This window comes from Cardiocondyla obscurior, unplaced genomic scaffold, assembly GCF_019399895.1.
Source record: "Cardiocondyla obscurior isolate alpha-2009 unplaced genomic scaffold, Cobs3.1 scaffold45_0_294702, whole genome shotgun sequence".
NCBI lineage: Eukaryota > Metazoa > Arthropoda > Insecta > Hymenoptera > Formicidae > Cardiocondyla > Cardiocondyla obscurior.
In genome coordinates this window covers 234885-254422 of record NW_027228795.1, presented here as the reverse complement: position 1 = coordinate 254422, position 19538 = coordinate 234885, and the positions used below count along the sequence as shown (strand labels likewise).

The 19538-nt window shown below is 37.9% G+C and overlaps 1 protein-coding gene across 1 annotated transcript; it reads right to left on the bottom strand.

The window, feature by feature from the left end:
* Positions 1–17816: 17816 nt before the first annotated feature.
* LOC139112749 (uncharacterized) lies at positions 17817–18809 on the bottom strand. The gene has a single exon (XM_070673812.1). It carries the CDS (start codon positions 18807–18809, stop codon positions 17817–17819), a length of 993 nt encoding a protein of 330 aa, XP_070529913.1.
* Between the last annotated feature and the right edge of the window lie 729 nt (positions 18810–19538).

Genomic DNA, 19538 nt, shown 5'->3' with positions numbered 1-19538 from the left:
GCATAAAGTGTATCGGCTATTTGGTGTTGTAATCTTAGACCGTGGAGGCAAACATAAAATCGTAAAAATGCCAAACCGCACTCGCCTCTCAAATTGGTGAAATATATTTGCCGACTCACGCAGGCTGCGTACGTCACAAAATCTTCCTGAAATACTGTGTAAGTTTTGTCTACTGCGTGTTTAACATTTTGAATTCCGGCTTTTACAGTTTTGCAATTTTGTGTCATTTTTGTACTAGCTTGTACTAATAATTTCATACAAATTTGAGACGCGCAAAGAAATAATTTGTTTTCGTTAACTCTTTCGCGGAAGAATGCGCTATCGTTGTCTACTTGAAATACTGCATGTATAGGATTGTTGTCGACAAAAGCCACGACTGTTTCAAAAAATTCTTTATTTCGCAAAATTGTGTCGTCATTGTATATCCCAGAGGGTTCTTTCATTCGTGAGAATATATGTCTCTTTAGGTAATATGTAGTTCATTTTACGTTTTTACATCTCCAAATTTTGTTTGGCATTACAATTATTCTTGCCCCAACGCGACATTTAAAAGGAGCAATTGTTCTACAGCTTATAAGAATCGAGTCAATATCGTTATCAACGTGTATGTCAGGTTCTTCTATCGAACATTGTTCTGGTTTTAATAGTTCTCTTATAAAAAGGTTTGTGTCATCATAATCATTTTGGCGTCAAGCCATTTTTTAATTTTATAAAATAAATTTACGAAAAACACAAAAATTAAAGAAACTAAAAAAATATTAAATATAATAAACGCCGTAAAATAAACAATTAAAATTATGGATATAAAAAAAAAAGTACATAGAGTAAAAAAAATAACAAAATTATAATATATGTAACTTGTAAATACTAAATTAAGAAGAGAAAGTACACACAGTAAAAAAAGTAACGAATTTATAATATACGCAAGTTGTAAGGGCTAAATTAAGAAGAGAAAATGCACACAGTAAAGAAAGAAACGAATTTATAATATACGTAAGTTGTAACGGCTAAATTAAGAAGAAAAAATGCACACATTAAAGAAAGTAACGATCTTGTAAATGTAATAAAGTTTTTCTTTGTACGTTTTCTTGTTTTACCAAAAATAATTATTACATTCGTTACTACCACATCTATGACTTATTGCTGTTTTTTACGTTGCATTAAATCTTATTTTTATTGTGATTTTAATTTTTTTCTATTTTACGCATTGACATTGAAGACAATTTTTCGCATTCTCGAATGTTTCTGCTTATATGTATAACCGCTTTAAATTCTGCTCGAATAAAAATGATTATGTATTATTGGCAAACTTTCGATAACTTTGCTTTATTTTTAAAAAAAATTATTTTTAACGTAATATTTTCCGCAATGTACTTAAAAACTTATATTTTATTTCAGAAAATTTCTAGTATCATATCTCGAATGAGAAGGTACGTTGTGCATAATAAATTTCTACCACGTGTAGTTAACTTACACAAAACAAACTTTGGCATATTAATTAAATTGATCGCGTCATTTAGAAGAAGGGTATATCACAGAAAATAATTAATCTTAGTAACAAGTATTCCAAAACTGGTCAACAGAAAGAAACAACCAATGAGAACACCAAAGAATTACAGATGCACTTATCGCGACCAATATGCAGTTATACAAGCAGCCAAAGGACACGGCGAACAGTCGAACATACAGCCAATCGGATCGCGTTATTTCTTAACCAATTACGGGAGGTTATTCCTATCGCACCACCTATATCAAACGAGGTCTGGAGTCTCTCTGGCATTCTTTCTCGACCAGTCACTCTGAGAGGTCAAACGCGATGGAAGCTTTCAGCTGGATTATGACATACGTCGACGGCATCGAAAATATGCTGGATATGATTAAACGTTTGCCCGTCGAAGTTGCTGGTATGATATTTGCATTGTTGGATAGCAAAACTCTTGGGATTATTTCCAGGGTCAGCAAGACATGGAGGGCGAGATCCGAATACGAGCGAAAACGGAGACGTCAGTTGCAGCTTACTAAGACCAGGAGGCAACTTTACAGGTCCAACGGTGGTGAGGTTTTTGAAAGTAAAACGTTTGTCGTGAATGGACAAAACGGTAGTGTTAGCAGAGAAAAACCGGAATGGACTCGCCGACATACAAAAACACAAACCGGGAACAAGAAACGCAATAAATCAAAAACGAATAATCTAAGTAAGATTAGTCTTCGAATATAACATTAAAGAATAAAATATTAAAATATTTCGCACTTTTCTTAACATTATTATGTACTTCTAATTCAATAACGATCTTGTAAATGTAATAAAGTTTTTCTTTGTACATTTTCTTGTTTTACCAAAAATAATTATTACATTCGTTACTACCACATCTATGACTTATTGCTGTTTTTACGTTGCATTAAATCTTATTTTTATTGTGATTTTAATTTTTTCTATTTTACGCATTGACATTGAAGACAATTTTTCGCATTCTCGAATGTTTCTGCTTATATGTATAACCGCTTTAGAATTCTGCTCGAATAAAAATGATTATGTATTATTGGCAAACTTTCGATAACTTTGCTTTATTTTTAAAAAAAATTATTTTTAACGTAATATTTTCCGCAATGTACTTAAAAACTTATATTTTATTTCAGAAAATTTCTAGTATCATATCTCGAATGAGAAGGTACGTTGTGCATAATAAATTTCTACCACGTGTAGTTAACTTACACAAAACAAACTTTGGCATATTAATTAAATTGATCGCGTCATTTAGAAGAAGGGTATATCACAGAAAATAATTAATCTTAGTAACAAGTATTCCAAAACTGGTCAACAGAAAGAAACAACCAATGAGAACACCAAAGAATTACAGATGCACTTATCGCGACCAATATGCAGTTATACAAGCAGCCAAAGGACACGGCGAACAGTCGAACATACAGCCAATCGGATCGCGTTATTTCTTAACCAATTACGGGAGGTTATTCCTATCGCACCACCTATATCAAACGAGGTCTGGAGTCTCTCTGGCATTCTTTCTCGACCAGTCACTCTGAGAGGTCAAACGCGATGGAAGCTTTCAGCTGGATTATGACATACGTCGACGGCATCGAAAATATGCTGGATATGATTAAACGTTTGCCCGTCGAAGTTGCTGGTATGATATTTGCATTGTTGGATAGCAAAACTCTTGGGATTATTTCCAGGGTCAGCAAGACATGGAGGGCGAGATCCGAATACGAGCGAAAACGGAGACGTCAGTTGCAGCTTACTAAGACCAGGAGGCAACTTTACAGGTCCAACGGTGGTGAGGGTTTTGAAAGTAAAACGTTTGTCGTGAATGGACAAAACGGTAGTGTTAGCAGAGAAAAACCGGAATGGACTCGCCGACATACAAAAACACAAACCGGGAACAAGAAACGCAATAAATCAAAAACGAATAATCTAAGTAAGATTAGTCTTCGAATATAACATTAAAGAATAAAATATTAAAATATTTCGCACTTTTCTTAACATTATTATGTACTTCTAATTCAATAACGATCTTGTAAATGTAATAAAGTTTTTCTTTGTACATTTTCTTGTTTTACCAAAAATAATTATTACATTCGTTACTACCACATCTATGACTTATTGCTGTTTTTACGTTGCATTAAATCTTATTTTTATTGTGATTTTAATTTTTTCTATTTTACGCATTGACATTGAAGACAATTTTTCGCATTCTCGAATGTTTCTGCTTATATGTATAACCGCTTTAGAATTCTGCTCGAATAAAAATGATTATGTATTATTGGCAAACTTTCGATAACTTTGCTTTATTTTTCAAAAAAAATTATTTTTAACGTAATATTTTCCGCAATGTACTTAAAAACTTATATTTTATTTCAGAAAATTTCTAGTATCATATCTCGAATGAGAAGGTACGTTGTGCATAATAAATTTCTACCACGTGTAGTTAACTTACACAAAACAAACTTTGGCATATTAATTAAATTGATCGCGTCATTTAGAAGAAGGGTATATCACAGAAAATAATTAATCTTAGTAACAAGTATTCCAAAACTGGTCAACAGAAAGAAACAACCAATGAGAACACCAAAGAATTACAGATGCACTTATCGCGACCAATATGCAGTTATACAAGCAGCCAAAGGACACGGCGAACAGTCGAACATACAGCCAATCGGATCGCGTTATTTCTTAACCAATTACGGGAGGTTATTCCTATCGCACCACCTATATCAAACGAGGTCTGGAGTCTCTCTGGCATTCTTTCTCGACCAGTCACTCTGAGAGGTCAAACGCGATGGAAGCTTTCAGCTGGATTATGACATACGTCGACGGCATCGAAAATATGCTGGATATGATTAAACGTTTGCCCGTCGAAGTTGCTGGTATGATATTTGCATTGTTGGATAGCAAAACTCTTGGGATTATTTCCAGGGTCAGCAAGACATGGAGGGCGAGATCCGAATACGAGCGAAAACGGAGACGTCAGTTGCAGCTTACTAAGACCAGGAGGCAACTTTACAGGTCCAACGGTGGTGAGGGTTTTGAAAGTAAAACGTTTGTCGTGAATGGACAAAACGGTAGTGTTAGCAGAGAAAAACCGGAATGGACTCGCCGACATACAAAAACACAAACCGGGAACAAGAAACGCAATAAATCAAAAACGAATAATCTAAGTAAGATTAGTCTTCGAATATAACATTAAAGAATAAAATATTAAAATATTTCGCACTTTTCTTAACATTATTATGTACTTCTAATTCAATAACGATCTTGTAAATGTAATAAAGTTTTTCTTTGTACATTTTCTTGTTTTACCAAAAATAATTATTACATTCGTTACTACCACATCTATGACTTATTGCTGTTTTTACGTTGCATTAAATCTTATTTTTATTGTGATTTTAATTTTTTCTATTTTACGCATTGACATTGAAGACAATTTTTCGCATTCTCGAATGTTTCTGCTTATATGTATAACCGCTTTAGAATTCTGCTCGAATAAAAATGATTATGTATTATTGGCAAACTTTCGATAACTTTGCTTTATTTTTAAAAAAAATTATTTTTAACGTAATATTTTCCGCAATGTACTTAAAAACTTATATTTTATTTCAGAAAATTTCTAGTATCATATCTCGAATGAGAAGGTACGTTGTGCATAATAAATTTCTACCACGTGTAGTTAACTTACACAAAACAAACTTTGGCATATTAATTAAATTGATCGCGTCATTTAGAAGAAGGGTATATCACAGAAAATAATTAATCTTAGTAACAAGTATTCCAAAACTGGTCAACAGAAAGAAACAACCAATGAGAACACCAAAGAATTACAGATGCACTTATCGCGACCAATATGCAGTTATACAAGCAGCCAAAGGACACGGCGAACAGTCGAACATACAGCCAATCGGATCGCGTTATTTCTTAACCAATTACGGGAGGTTATTCCTATCGCACCACCTATATCAAACGAGGTCTGGAGTCTCTCTGGCATTCTTTCTCGACCAGTCACTCTGAGAGGTCAAACGCGATGGAAGCTTTCAGCTGGATTATGACATACGTCGACGGCATCGAAAATATGCTGGATATGATTAAACGTTTGCCCGTCGAAGTTGCTGGTATGATATTTGCATTGTTGGATAGCAAAACTCTTGGGATTATTTCCAGGGTCAGCAAGACATGGAGGGCGAGATCCGAATACGAGCGAAAACGGAGACGTCAGTTGCAGCTTACTAAGACCAGGAGGCAACTTTACAGGTCCAACGGTGGTGAGGTTTTTGAAAGTAAAACGTTTGTCGTGAATGGACAAAACGGTAGTGTTAGCAGAGAAAAACCGGAATGGACTCGCCGACATACAAAAACACAAACCGGGAACAAGAAACGCAATAAATCAAAAACGAATAATCTAAGTAAGATTAGTCTTCGAATATAACATTAAAGAATAAAATATTAAAATATTTCGCACTTTTCTTAACATTATTATGTACTTCTAATTCAATAACGATCTTGTAAATGTAATAAAGTTTTTCTTTGTACATTTTCTTGTTTTACCAAAAATAATTATTACATTCGTTACTACCACATCTATGACTTATTGCTGTTTTTTACGTTGCATTAAATCTTATTTTTATTGTGATTTTAATTTTTTCTATTTTACGCATTGACATTGAAGACAATTTTTCGCATTCTCGAATGTTTCTGCTTATATGTATAACCGCTTTAGAATTCTGCTCGAATAAAAATGATTATGTATTATTGGCAAACTTTCGATAACTTTGCTTTATTTTTCAAAAAAAATTATTTTTAACGTAATATTTTCCGCAATGTACTTAAAAACTTATATTTTATTTCAGAAAATTTCTAGTATCATATCTCGAATGAGAAGGTACGTTGTGCATAATAAATTTCTACCACGTGTAGTTAACTTACACAAAACAAACTTTGGCATATTAATTAAATTGATCGCGTCATTTAGAAGAAGGGTATATCACAGAAAATAATTAATCTTAGTAACAAGTATTCCAAAACTGGTCAACAGAAAGAAACAACCAATGAGAACACCAAAGAATTACAGATGCACTTATCGCGACCAATATGCAGTTATACAAGCAGCCAAAGGACACGGCGAACAGTCGAACATACAGCCAATCGGATCGCGTTATTTCTTAACCAATTACGGGAGGTTATTCCTATCGCACCACCTATATCAAACGAGGTCTGGAGTCTCTCTGGCATTCTTTCTCGACCAGTCACTCTGAGAGGTCAAACGCGATGGAAGCTTTCAGCTGGATTATGACATACGTCGACGGCATCGAAAATATGCTGGATATGATTAAACGTTTGCCCGTCGAAGTTGCTGGTATGATATTTGCATTGTTGGATAGCAAAACTCTTGGGATTATTTCCAGGGTCAGCAAGACATGGAGGGCGAGATCCGAATACGAGCGAAAACGGAGACGTCAGTTGCAGCTTACTAAGACCAGGAGGCAACTTTACAGGTCCAACGGTGGTGAGGTTTTTGAAAGTAAAACGTTTGTCGTGAATGGACAAAACGGTAGTGTTAGCAGAGAAAAACCGGAATGGACTCGCCGACATACAAAAACACAAACCGGGAACAAGAAACGCAATAAATCAAAAACGAATAATCTAAGTAAGATTAGTCTTCGAATATAACATTAAAGAATAAAATATTAAAATATTTCGCACTTTTCTTAACATTATTATGTACTTCTAATTCAATAACGATCTTGTAAATGTAATAAAGTTTTTCTTTGTACATTTTCTTGTTTTACCAAAAATAATTATTACATTCGTTACTACCACATCTATGACTTATTGCTGTTTTTTACGTTGCATTAAATCTTATTTTTATTGTGATTTTAATTTTTTCTATTTTACGCATTGACATTGAAGACAATTTTTCGCATTCTCGAATGTTTCTGCTTATATGTATAACCGCTTTAGAATTCTGCTCGAATAAAAATGATTATGTATTATTGGCAAACTTTCGATAACTTTGCTTTATTTTTCAAAAAAAATTATTTTTAACGTAATATTTTCCGCAATGTACTTAAAAACTTATATTTTATTTCAGAAAATTTCTAGTATCATATCTCGAATGAGAAGGTACGTTGTGCATAATAAATTTCTACCACGTGTAGTTAACTTACACAAAACAAACTTTGGCATATTAATTAAATTGATCGCGTCATTTAGAAGAAGGGTATATCACAGAAAATAATTAATCTTAGTAACAAGTATTCCAAAACTGGTCAACAGAAAGAAACAACCAATGAGAACACCAAAGAATTACAGATGCACTTATCGCGACCAATATGCAGTTATACAAGCAGCCAAAGGACACGGCGAACAGTCGAACATACAGCCAATCGGATCGCGTTATTTCTTAACCAATTACGGGAGGTTATTCCTATCGCACCACCTATATCAAACGAGGTCTGGAGTCTCTCTGGCATTCTTTCTCGACCAGTCACTCTGAGAGGTCAAACGCGATGGAAGCTTTCAGCTGGATTATGACATACGTCGACGGCATCGAAAATATGCTGGATATGATTAAACGTTTGCCCGTCGAAGTTGCTGGTATGATATTTGCATTGTTGGATAGCAAAACTCTTGGGATTATTTCCAGGGTCAGCAAGACATGGAGGGCGAGATCCGAATACGAGCGAAAACGGAGACGTCAGTTGCAGCTTACTAAGACCAGGAGGCAACTTTACAGGTCCAACGGTGGTGAGGTTTTTGAAAGTAAAACGTTTGTCGTGAATGGACAAAACGGTAGTGTTAGCATAGAAAAACCGGAATGGACTCGCCGACATACAAAAACACAAACCGGGAACAAGAAACGCAATAAATCAAAAACGAATAATCTAAGTAAGATTAGTCTTCGAATATAACATTAAAGAATAAAATATTAAAATATTTCGCACTTTTCTTAACATTATTATGTACTTCTAATTCAATAACGATCTTGTAAATGTAATAAAGTTTTTCTTTGTACATTTTCTTGTTTTACCAAAAATAATTATTACATTCGTTACTACCACATCTATGACTTATTGCTGTTTTTTACGTTGCATTAAATCTTATTTTTATTGTGATTTTAATTTTTTCTATTTTACGCATTGACATTGAAGACAATTTTTCGCATTCTCGAATGTTTCTGCTTATATGTATAACCGCTTTAGAATTCTGCTCGAATAAAAATGATTATGTATTATTGGCAAACTTTCGATAACTTTGCTTTATTTTTCAAAAAAAATTATTTTTAACGTAATATTTTCCGCAATGTACTTAAAAACTTATATTTTATTTCAGAAAATTTCTAGTATCATATCTCGAATGAGAAGGTACGTTGTGCATAATAAATTTCTACCACGTGTAGTTAACTTACACAAAACAAACTTTGGCATATTAATTAAATTGATCGCGTCATTTAGAAGAAGGGTATATCACAGAAAATAATTAATCTTAGTAACAAGTATTCCAAAACTGGTCAACAGAAAGAAACAACCAATGAGAACACCAAAGAATTACAGATGCACTTATCGCGACCAATATGCAGTTATACAAGCAGCCAAAGGACACGGCGAACAGTCGAACATACAGCCAATCGGATCGCGTTATTTCTTAACCAATTACGGGAGGTTATTCCTATCGCACCACCTATATCAAACGAGGTCTGGAGTCTCTCTGGCATTCTTTCTCGACCAGTCACTCTGAGAGGTCAAACGCGATGGAAGCTTTCAGCTGGATTATGACATACGTCGACGGCATCGAAAATATGCTGGATATGATTAAACGTTTGCCCGTCGAAGTTGCTGGTATGATATTTGCATTGTTGGATAGCAAAACTCTTGGGATTATTTCCAGGGTCAGCAAGACATGGAGGGCGAGATCCGAATACGAGCGAAAACGGAGACGTCAGTTGCAGCTTACTAAGACCAGGAGGCAACTTTACAGGTCCAACGGTGGTGAGGGTTTTGAAAGTAAAACGTTTGTCGTGAATGGACAAAACGGTAGTGTTAGCAGAGAAAAACCGGAATGGACTCGCCGACATACAAAAACACAAACCGGGAACAAGAAACGCAATAAATCAAAAACGAATAATCTAAGTAAGATTAGTCTTCGAATATAACATTAAAGAATAAAATATTAAAATATTTCGCACTTTTCTTAACATTATTATGTACTTCTAATTCAATAACGATCTTGTAAATGTAATAAAGTTTTTCTTTGTACATTTTCTTGTTTTACCAAAAATAATTATTACATTCGTTACTACCACATCTATGACTTATTGCTGTTTTTTACGTTGCATTAAATCTTATTTTTATTGTGATTTTAATTTTTTCTATTTTACGCATTGACATTGAAGACAATTTTTCGCATTCTCGAATGTTTCTGCTTATATGTATAACCGCTTTAGAATTCTGCTCGAATAAAAATGATTATGTATTATTGGCAAACTTTCGATAACTTTGCTTTATTTTTAAAAAAAATTATTTTTAACGTAATATTTTCCGCAATGTACTTAAAAACTTATATTTTATTTCAGAAAATTTCTAGTATCATATCTCGAATGAGAAGGTACGTTGTGCATAATAAATTTCTACCACGTGTAGTTAACTTACACAAAACAAACTTTGGCATATTAATTAAATTGATCGCGTCATTTAGAAGAAGGGTATATCACAGAAAATAATTAATCTTAGTAACAAGTATTCCAAAACTGGTCAACAGAAAGAAACAACCAATGAGAACACCAAAGAATTACAGATGCACTTATCGCGACCAATATGCAGTTATACAAGCAGCCAAAGGACACGGCGAACAGTCGAACATACAGCCAATCGGATCGCGTTATTTCTTAACCAATTACGGGAGGTTATTCCTATCGCACCACCTATATCAAACGAGGTCTGGAGTCTCTCTGGCATTCTTTCTCGACCAGTCACTCTGAGAGGTCAAACGCGATGGAAGCTTTCAGCTGGATTATGACATACGTCGACGGCATCGAAAATATGCTGGATATGATTAAACGTTTGCCCGTCGAAGTTGCTGGTATGATATTTGCATTGTTGGATAGCAAAACTCTTGGGATTATTTCCAGGGTCAGCAAGACATGGAGGGCGAGATCCGAATACGAGCGAAAACGGAGACGTCAGTTGCAGCTTACTAAGACCAGGAGGCAACTTTACAGGTCCAACGGTGGTGAGGGTTTTGAAAGTAAAACGTTTGTCGTGAATGGACAAAACGGTAGTGTTAGCAGAGAAAAACCGGAATGGACTCGCCGACATACAAAAACACAAACCGGGAACAAGAAACGCAATAAATCAAAAACGAATAATCTAAGTAAGATTAGTCTTCGAATATAACATTAAAGAATAAAATATTAAAATATTTCGCACTTTTCTTAACATTATTATGTACTTCTAATTCAATAACGATCTTGTAAATGTAATAAAGTTTTTCTTTGTACATTTTCTTGTTTTACCAAAAATAATTATTACATTCGTTACTACCACATCTATGACTTATTGCTGTTTTTTACGTTGCATTAAATCTTATTTTTATTGTGATTTTAATTTTTTCTATTTTACGCATTGACATTGAAGACAATTTTTCGCATTCTCGAATGTTTCTGCTTATATGTATAACCGCTTTAGAATTCTGCTCGAATAAAAATGATTATGTATTATTGGCAAACTTTCGATAACTTTGCTTTATTTTTAAAAAAAATTATTTTTAACGTAATATTTTCCGCAATGTACTTAAAAACTTATATTTTATTTCAGAAAATTTCTAGTATCATATCTCGAATGAGAAGGTACGTTGTGCATAATAAATTTCTACCACGTGTAGTTAACTTACACAAAACAAACTTTGGCATATTAATTAAATTGATCGCGTCATTTAGAAGAAGGGTATATCACAGAAAATAATTAATCTTAGTAACAAGTATTCCAAAACTGGTCAACAGAAAGAAACAACCAATGAGAACACCAAAGAATTACAGATGCACTTATCGCGACCAATATGCAGTTATACAAGCAGCCAAAGGACACGGCGAACAGTCGAACATACAGCCAATCGGATCGCGTTATTTCTTAACCAATTACGGGAGGTTATTCCTATCGCACCACCTATATCAAACGAGGTCTGGAGTCTCTCTGGCATTCTTTCTCGACCAGTCACTCTGAGAGGTCAAACGCGATGGAAGCTTTCAGCTGGATTATGACATACGTCGACGGCATCGAAAATATGCTGGATATGATTAAACGTTTGCCCGTCGAAGTTGCTGGTATGATATTTGCATTGTTGGATAGCAAAACTCTTGGGATTATTTCCAGGGTCAGCAAGACATGGAGGGCGAGATCCGAATACGAGCGAAAACGGAGACGTCAGTTGCAGCTTACTAAGACCAGGAGGCAACTTTACAGGTCCAACGGTGGTGAGGGTTTTGAAAGTAAAACGTTTGTCGTGAATGGACAAAACGGTAGTGTTAGCAGAGAAAAACCGGAATGGACTCGCCGACATACAAAAACACAAACCGGGAACAAGAAACGCAATAAATCAAAAACGAATAATCTAAGTAAGATTAGTCTTCGAATATAACATTAAAGAATAAAATATTAAAATATTTCGCACTTTTCTTAACATTATTATGTACTTCTAATTCAATAACGATCTTGTAAATGTAATAAAGTTTTTCTTTGTACATTTTCTTGTTTTACCAAAAATAATTATTACATTCGTTACTACCACATCTATGACTTATTGCTGTTTTTACGTTGCATTAAATCTTATTTTTATTGTGATTTTAATTTTTTCTATTTTACGCATTGACATTGAAGACAATTTTTCGCATTCTCGCATGTTTCTGCTTATATGTATAACCGCTTTAGAATTCTGCTCGAATAAAAATGATTATGTATTATTGGCAAACTTTCGATAACTTTGCTTTATTTTTCAAAAAAATTTATTTTTAACGTAATATTTTCCGCAATGTACTTAAAAACTTATATTTTATTTCAGAAAATTTCTAGTATCATATCTCGAATGAGAAGGTACGTTGTGCATAATAAATTTCTACCACGTGTAGTTAACTTACACAAAACAAACTTTGGCATATTAATTAAATTGATCGCGTCATTTAGAAGAAGGGTATATCACAGAAAATAATTAATCTTAGTAACAAGTATTCCAAAACTGGTCAACAGAAAGAAACAACCAATGAGAACACCAAAGAATTACAGATGCACTTATCGCGACCAATATGCAGTTATACAAGCAGCCAAAGGACACGGCGAACAGTCGAACATACAGCCAATCGGATCGCGTTATTTCTTAACCAATTACGGGAGGTTATTCCTATCGCACCACCTATATCAAACGAGGTCTGGAGTCTCTCTGGCATTCTTTCTCGACCAGTCACTCTGAGAGGTCAAACGCGATGGAAGCTTTCAGCTGGATTATGACATACGTCGACGGCATCGAAAATATGCTGGATATGATTAAACGTTTGCCCGTCGAAGTTGCTGGTATGATATTTGCATTGTTGGATAGCAAAACTCTTGGGATTATTTCCAGGGTCAGCAAGACATGGAGGGCGAGATCCGAATACGAGCGAAAACGGAGACGTCAGTTGCAGCTTACTAAGACCAGGAGGCAACTTTACAGGTCCAACGGTGGGGAGGTTTTTGAAAGTAAAACGTTTGTCGTGAATGGACAAAACGGTAGTGTTAGCAGAGAAAAACCGGAATGGACTCGCCGACATACAAAAACACAAACCGGGAACAAGAAACGCAATAAATCAAAAACGAATAATCTAAGTAAGATTAGTCTTCGAATATAACATTAAAGAATAAAATATTAAAATATTTCGCACTTTTCTTAACATTATTATGTACTTCTAATTCAATAACGATCTTGTAAATGTAATAAAGTTTTTCTTTGTACATTTTCTTGTTTTACCAAAAATAATTATTACATTCGTTACTACCACATCTATGACTTATTGCTGTTTTTACGTTGCATTAAATCTTATTTTATTGTGATTTTAATTTTTTCTATTTTACGCATTGACATTGAAGACAATTTTTCGCATTCTCGAATGTTTCTGCTTATATGTATAACCGCATTCTGCTCGAATAAAAATGATTATGTATTATTGGCAAACTTTCGATAACTTTGCTTTATTTTCAAAAAAATTATTTTTAACGTAATATTTTCCGCAATGTACTTAAAAACTGATATTTTATTTCAGAAAATTTCTAGTATCATATCTCGAATGAGAAGGTACGTTGTGCATAATAAATTTCTACCACGTGTAGTTAACTTACACAAAACAAACTTTGGCATATTAATTAAATTGATCGCGTCATTTAGAAGAAGGGTATATCTGTGGACGTTGACGGTGTCCAGCCGGCGCTACAAGTCGCGCAGAATAAGGGGGTCACAGTTTAAGACATAAAGACAGACACTTGACAAGTTTACAAAATAAGATCAGATATATTTAATAAACAAGTAAAGAAATTAACAAGCAATGACAAAAACGATAAAAAGTAAAGCGCAAATTATAAAGAGAAGCAGTCCTCTCATTGAGGAAACAAAAGCGGATCAGTATAGACCGCGTCTGACTTATCTGTATTCCGCAACGGCGGAAGAATGTTGTCGGCAGCAAGCGCAAAGAACTCGCAGTTCACAGCTTGCGGTTCGCAATTCGCGTTTCGCTGCTCGCAATTTGTGTACGCAATAGAGCCTGGCCAGGCTTGAGAACGCAGAGTGATTAGCACACATGCACTTGATGCACAAACTGGAGCGCGGTGATACGAATGAATTATACAAGGTAAAGTGTCGTAGAAGACGACAACTGAGCGATGTGCTCGCTATGAGATTCGGAGGGACTCTGAGGGCTCGGCTGATGCAACGAGCCTTCAGAGCTATTGTCTCTGAAAAGTAAATCGGGATAGTCCCGGAAGTTCGTTGAGGAAAGTCCCGAGACAAAGTCCATTTCAAAGTCCGATCACGGAGTAAATAATTATTTAGAAGAAGGGTCGCGGTATTAGAGTTTGCTTCCTCCTTCGCACGGCCGGTAACGTGTGAGGTGGCGTCATCCGACGTGTAGCGTCGGAGGGATCCGCCACAACCACTCCCCCTCCAGTTTCCTGATCATCCAGAGAAGGGAACGATACTCTTCGTGGTCTTGAAGATGATGGTTTAGGGTCTTCAGGTGTTGAGAAGACAAGATCTTCAGAAGAGCTGGTGTGAGTCCGGGATGCCGTTGTTTGGTCATTGACATGAGATTCTATGAAAGCTGGTTTCAAAGAATCTGTAGAAACGACTTTCTCCAGTCCATCAATTTTGATGACGTATGTTTTGTTGTTGAGTCGCTTGATGATCTTGTGAGGTCCCGTATATGGTGGTTGAAGAGGTCTTCTAATTGTGTCCACTCGCTTGAAGACGTGGGTGCACGTTGAAAGCTCAGGATACTGGAATGGCTTGGCTGTCGAGTGATGGGATGTTGGTACTGGCTTAATTGTTTGAATCAAGCGTTGGTAGTTAGTTAAGAACTCGGTAGGATTTGCTTGTGAGGAGTGTCACAAGAATTCTCCTGGTAAGCGAAGTGTGGTTCCATAAAGCATCTCTGCAGGGGAGGCGTCCAGGTCCTCCTTATGTGCAGTTCTGAGTCCGAGTAACACTGAAGGAAGCAGCGTAGGCCATGGTGTGTGTGGGTCGCACATTAAAGCTGTCTTGAGTGTGCGATGAAGGCGTTCAACAATTCCGTTAGCCTGTGGATGATATGGCGTTGTATGAATCCGATGAGCTCCCATGGATGAGGCCAGACAGGAGAAAAGAGCAGATTCAAATTGACTTCCTTGATCCGAAGTAATTGTGAGAGGTGTTCCGTAAACACAAATCCATGAATTGAAGAAAGCGTCGGCGACTGTGCGGGCAGAGATGTTTTTCAAAGGAACGACGACAGGCCATCTGGTGAAGCGATCGATGATGGTCAAGCAATATTGGTAATCTTGACAAAGCGGCATTTTGATGATGTCCAAATGTATGTGCTCGAAGCGGTTGTCAGGGCACGTAAATTTGTCGAGAGCCGTACGGTTATGTTTGGAGACTTTGGCACGTTGGCACGATTCACAGGTCCGTGTCCAAAGAGCAATGTCTGAATTGATGTTAGGCCAGCAGAATTTTGACTTGATGGTTTTCAGAGTTGTTCTGTTGCTGGGATGAGATAAACCGTGTATGACATCAAATGCGGTGCGTCGAAGATCCTGCGGAAGATATGGTCGTACTAGTCCGTCGGAGGTGTTGCAGAAGATGTTGAATCCATCGATGAAGAGATTCTGAAGGTTGAGCGAAGAGTTGAGGAGAACTTCTTGAAGCTGGTTGTCTCTTGATTGAGCCTCGTGAATCGTGCGAGTGTCAAGCTGAGTTGGCATGTCGATGGTGCACGTTCGTGAGAGAGAATCTGCCACACTGTTATCCTGTCCCTTAAGATGCACTATGTGCGCATTAAATTGCAGGATATAATCGAGTTGGCGTGCTTGTCGTGGTGAGGCTTTGTCCGAGCGCTGTTGATCAGCGTAAACCAATGGTTTGTGGTCTGTCCTGATGGTGAAGCTGCGACCTTCCAAGAATCGTTGAAAGAACTTGATGGAGGCGAAGATTGCCAGTAACTCTCTGTCGTAGGTGCTGTATCTTTTCTCCGTGTCGCTCAGTTTGCGAGAGAAAAATCCGATGGGTTTGGAAACACCGTTGATTTCTTGTTCGAGTGAGGCACCGATTGCTGTGTCCGAAGCATCCGTTGTAAGAGTCAGAGGTGCCGTGTTGTCGAGAAAGGAAGGCTTGCAAGCATGGACTATGGCATCCTTGCAGTCTTCAAAGGCTTGATCGGTTTCTGGAGTCCAAACGATGTCTTTCTTGCTTTTCCTCGGAACGTTCTTAAGGAGATCGTGCAATGGAGCTTGTGTAGAAGCCGCGTGAGGAATGCATCTCCTGTAATAGTTGAGCATTCCGAGGAATCGCCGCAGTTGAGTGAAAGTCTGTGGTTTAGGAAATTCACGAATAGCCTGAACCTTGCGTTGTGGAGGTTCGTATCCTTGCTCGGAGATCGTGAATCCCAGGAAATTTACAGATGCTTCTCCGAAGCAGCACTTCTCCAGGTTGATGGATAAATTGTTTTCTCGGAGTAACTGGAACAGCTGTTTCAAGTGTTTGAGATGTTCTTCATGTGAGGAGGAGAGCACGAGCAGGTCATCCAAGTAGCTCCTGACGAATGGTAGTTCTCGCAGAAGGTTGTTCATAACCCTCTGGAAAGTCTGAGAGGCGTTGCGAAGTCCCATGGGCATGCCAAGAAACTCGAAAAGGCCGAAGGGAGTTGTGACGGCTGTCTTCTCGATGTCTTCTGCTGCTACCGGCACTTGGTAGTATGCCTTTTGTAGGTCTATTGTGCTGAAGACTCTGTTTCCTTCACAGTCTTGCAATAGATCCTCGATGATAGGCAGCGGGTAACGGTCCGGAATTGTTTGGGCGTTTAGGCGTCTGTAATCACCCGTGACTCTCCAACCACCCAGGGGCTTGGAGACAAGGTGAAGTGGGCTGGCCCATTGACTTGATGATGGACGAATGACGCCTTTATCCAGCAGATTGTTGAATTCATTCCTTGCTGCGTTGAGCCGATCACCGATGAGCCGACGAGGTCGCTCGTAAGTCGGAGGTCCTTGAGTAATAATGTGGTGGCGAACAGCAATCGGGTTGTCCGTGAAAGTCAATGTAGTTGATGAAGCGATGTCCGCATATTCCTGGAGTAGCTTGTCGTAGTTGTCCCTGAAAGGTCCCTCCGGAATAGGGCGTTTCTCAACGTGTGAGATATTATAATCTCGCACCGTTTTACAAAAGCCAATGGCAGACACGCTTGTCTTAGAATCGACGAGTTTCTTATTCTTAAGGTCTATAAGAAGACCATAACGCGCGAGGAAGTCTGCTCCCAAAATAGCTGTGGTGATATCAGCAATAATGAAGTTCCATCTAAAATCCCGTCTGAGAGAAAGATTGACGGTGAGACCTTGTTGACCGTAGGTCTTTATGCGCGTTGAGTTAGCCGCAAAGAGCGTGAGTTTGGGATTTGGTTTGATATTCATCTCGCCGCGTGGTATTAACGAGATGGAAGAGCCGGAGTCAATTAAAAACTCAATTCCCGAAGCTCGATCAAAAACGATTAGGCGTTTTTCCGAGTTGGGAAGGCCAACGGTAGCCGCCTGAACGTGCGTTGGCGCATCTAGTTTCCCGACGCGGTTGAGGGGGAAGCCTTTTGTACAAATTTGCATGGCTGAATGCAACGTAAAGCCATGGGTCCCCATCGCTGATGATAGCGGCAAATATCAGAGGGGGCCTCGCGGAAGCGCGGTCGTGACCGAGATTGAGATTGTGATCGCTCGCGGGTTCGACGGTCGCGATTGAAAGTGGTTAACGCCTTCATTTGATTGAGAAGGTCGCGATTGAGTCCGATGAGCTGTGACACGGACGTCTGCAGAGCCAAAAGTGTGGCTTGGATTGAAGGATCCACGGAGCAGGCAGGAAGGACAGGATTAGTTTCTGTCTGGACTTTATTGGAGGATACGGCTAAAACCGTGGGATTCGTATTGTCCTCTAGGAGCTCGTCTGCCGCGGCCGCAAGCTCATCCAGCGAGGATGTCTTGAAAAACCGTAAAAGACGCTGCGCACTGGAAGGCAGCAGGTCCATCCATTTTACGCGAAGGACATCTTCCGAAGCGCGATTGTCCGCGAGAGATCGCATGCGACGGAGTAATTGCGATGGTTTTCGATCACCAAGCTCTAGTTGGGTGAGCAGCTTTCTCATTTGACGGTCAGCTGAATCCATGAATCGGTCAAGGATTGCCTTTTTAAGGCCCGCATATTTGCGTTCTCGCGGCGGTGACTTGATAATATCTGCCACTTCCTGAAGGGAGTCGGAGTCTAGTTTAGATACCACCATGTGGTATTTAAAGTCGTCATTTGTGACGCGGTTGATCTGGAAGGCAGATTCAACCTGGAAAAACCAAAGCTCCGGGTTCTCCTTCCAGAAAGGTGGCAGTTTACAGTTTTTAATAGCATCGGTTGATTCATCGGCAGCAGCCACGTGGCTACCGGACACCGATTGCATCGCCATATTCTTGGTAGGTAATGGCGTGGCGGTATTTTCCTGTGACTTGTTTTGTTCGTTAGTGCTACTTGGCGAAACTTGAGGAGTCAATACCGGCGGATTGGACATCCTCTTTTTCTTCTTAGGTTTCCGACTCACTGTCGAGCTATCGACAGTATCAATTATCTGGCGCGACGGAACCGAACCCGTATCTGTAACGGCCTGAGTCAGCGAAGGCTGACGCAACAAGACAAAAGTTAAGAAGACAAAGGAACCGTGCGTCAAGTCACAGGAAGTGATAACGCCGTACCAAAAGTCACCGGATATATAATATAATAGCAAACTCACAAAAGGGACCCAGAGAATAGTAATAAAAGTAAAATAAAACAAAAATCAAAATCAAAAATCAGACAATAATCCGAAAATAAGGATTTGCACAATTAGGCACTTTATTTAAATCCCAGGGCGGTAATGAATTTGTAATTAATCAAGGTAAAAACAAAGAGAGGTCCCTTGTAACAAATGCCAAAAAAAAAAATCTTAATGAAAGTATCGGACTCGAAGGATGTCTCGACACCAAGTCCGGAGTTCGCTAAATTGATAAAAACACACAAAAAATATAAGGAGTGATTGCCTTTATGTCAATGTATTGGCCAAGTAATGCCAAACTTCTTTCTTTTGCAAAGCTGCGTACCCTGATTGTGATCGCCAGATCAGAGGGATCAAAATCAAGGAGTGCAGAAAAGTGACGTTTAAAATCACGTCGGGGTCACCAATGTGGACGTTGACGGTGTCCAGCCGGCGCTACAAGTCGCGCAGAATAAGGGGGTCACAGTTTAAGACATAAAGACAGACACT

What these genes read in the sequence shown, in the direction of transcription:
- LOC139112749 (XM_070673812.1), bottom strand. Translation starts at nt 18,809, where the DNA reads ATGTCCAATCCGCCGGTATTGACTCCTCAAGTTTCGCCAAGTAGCACT.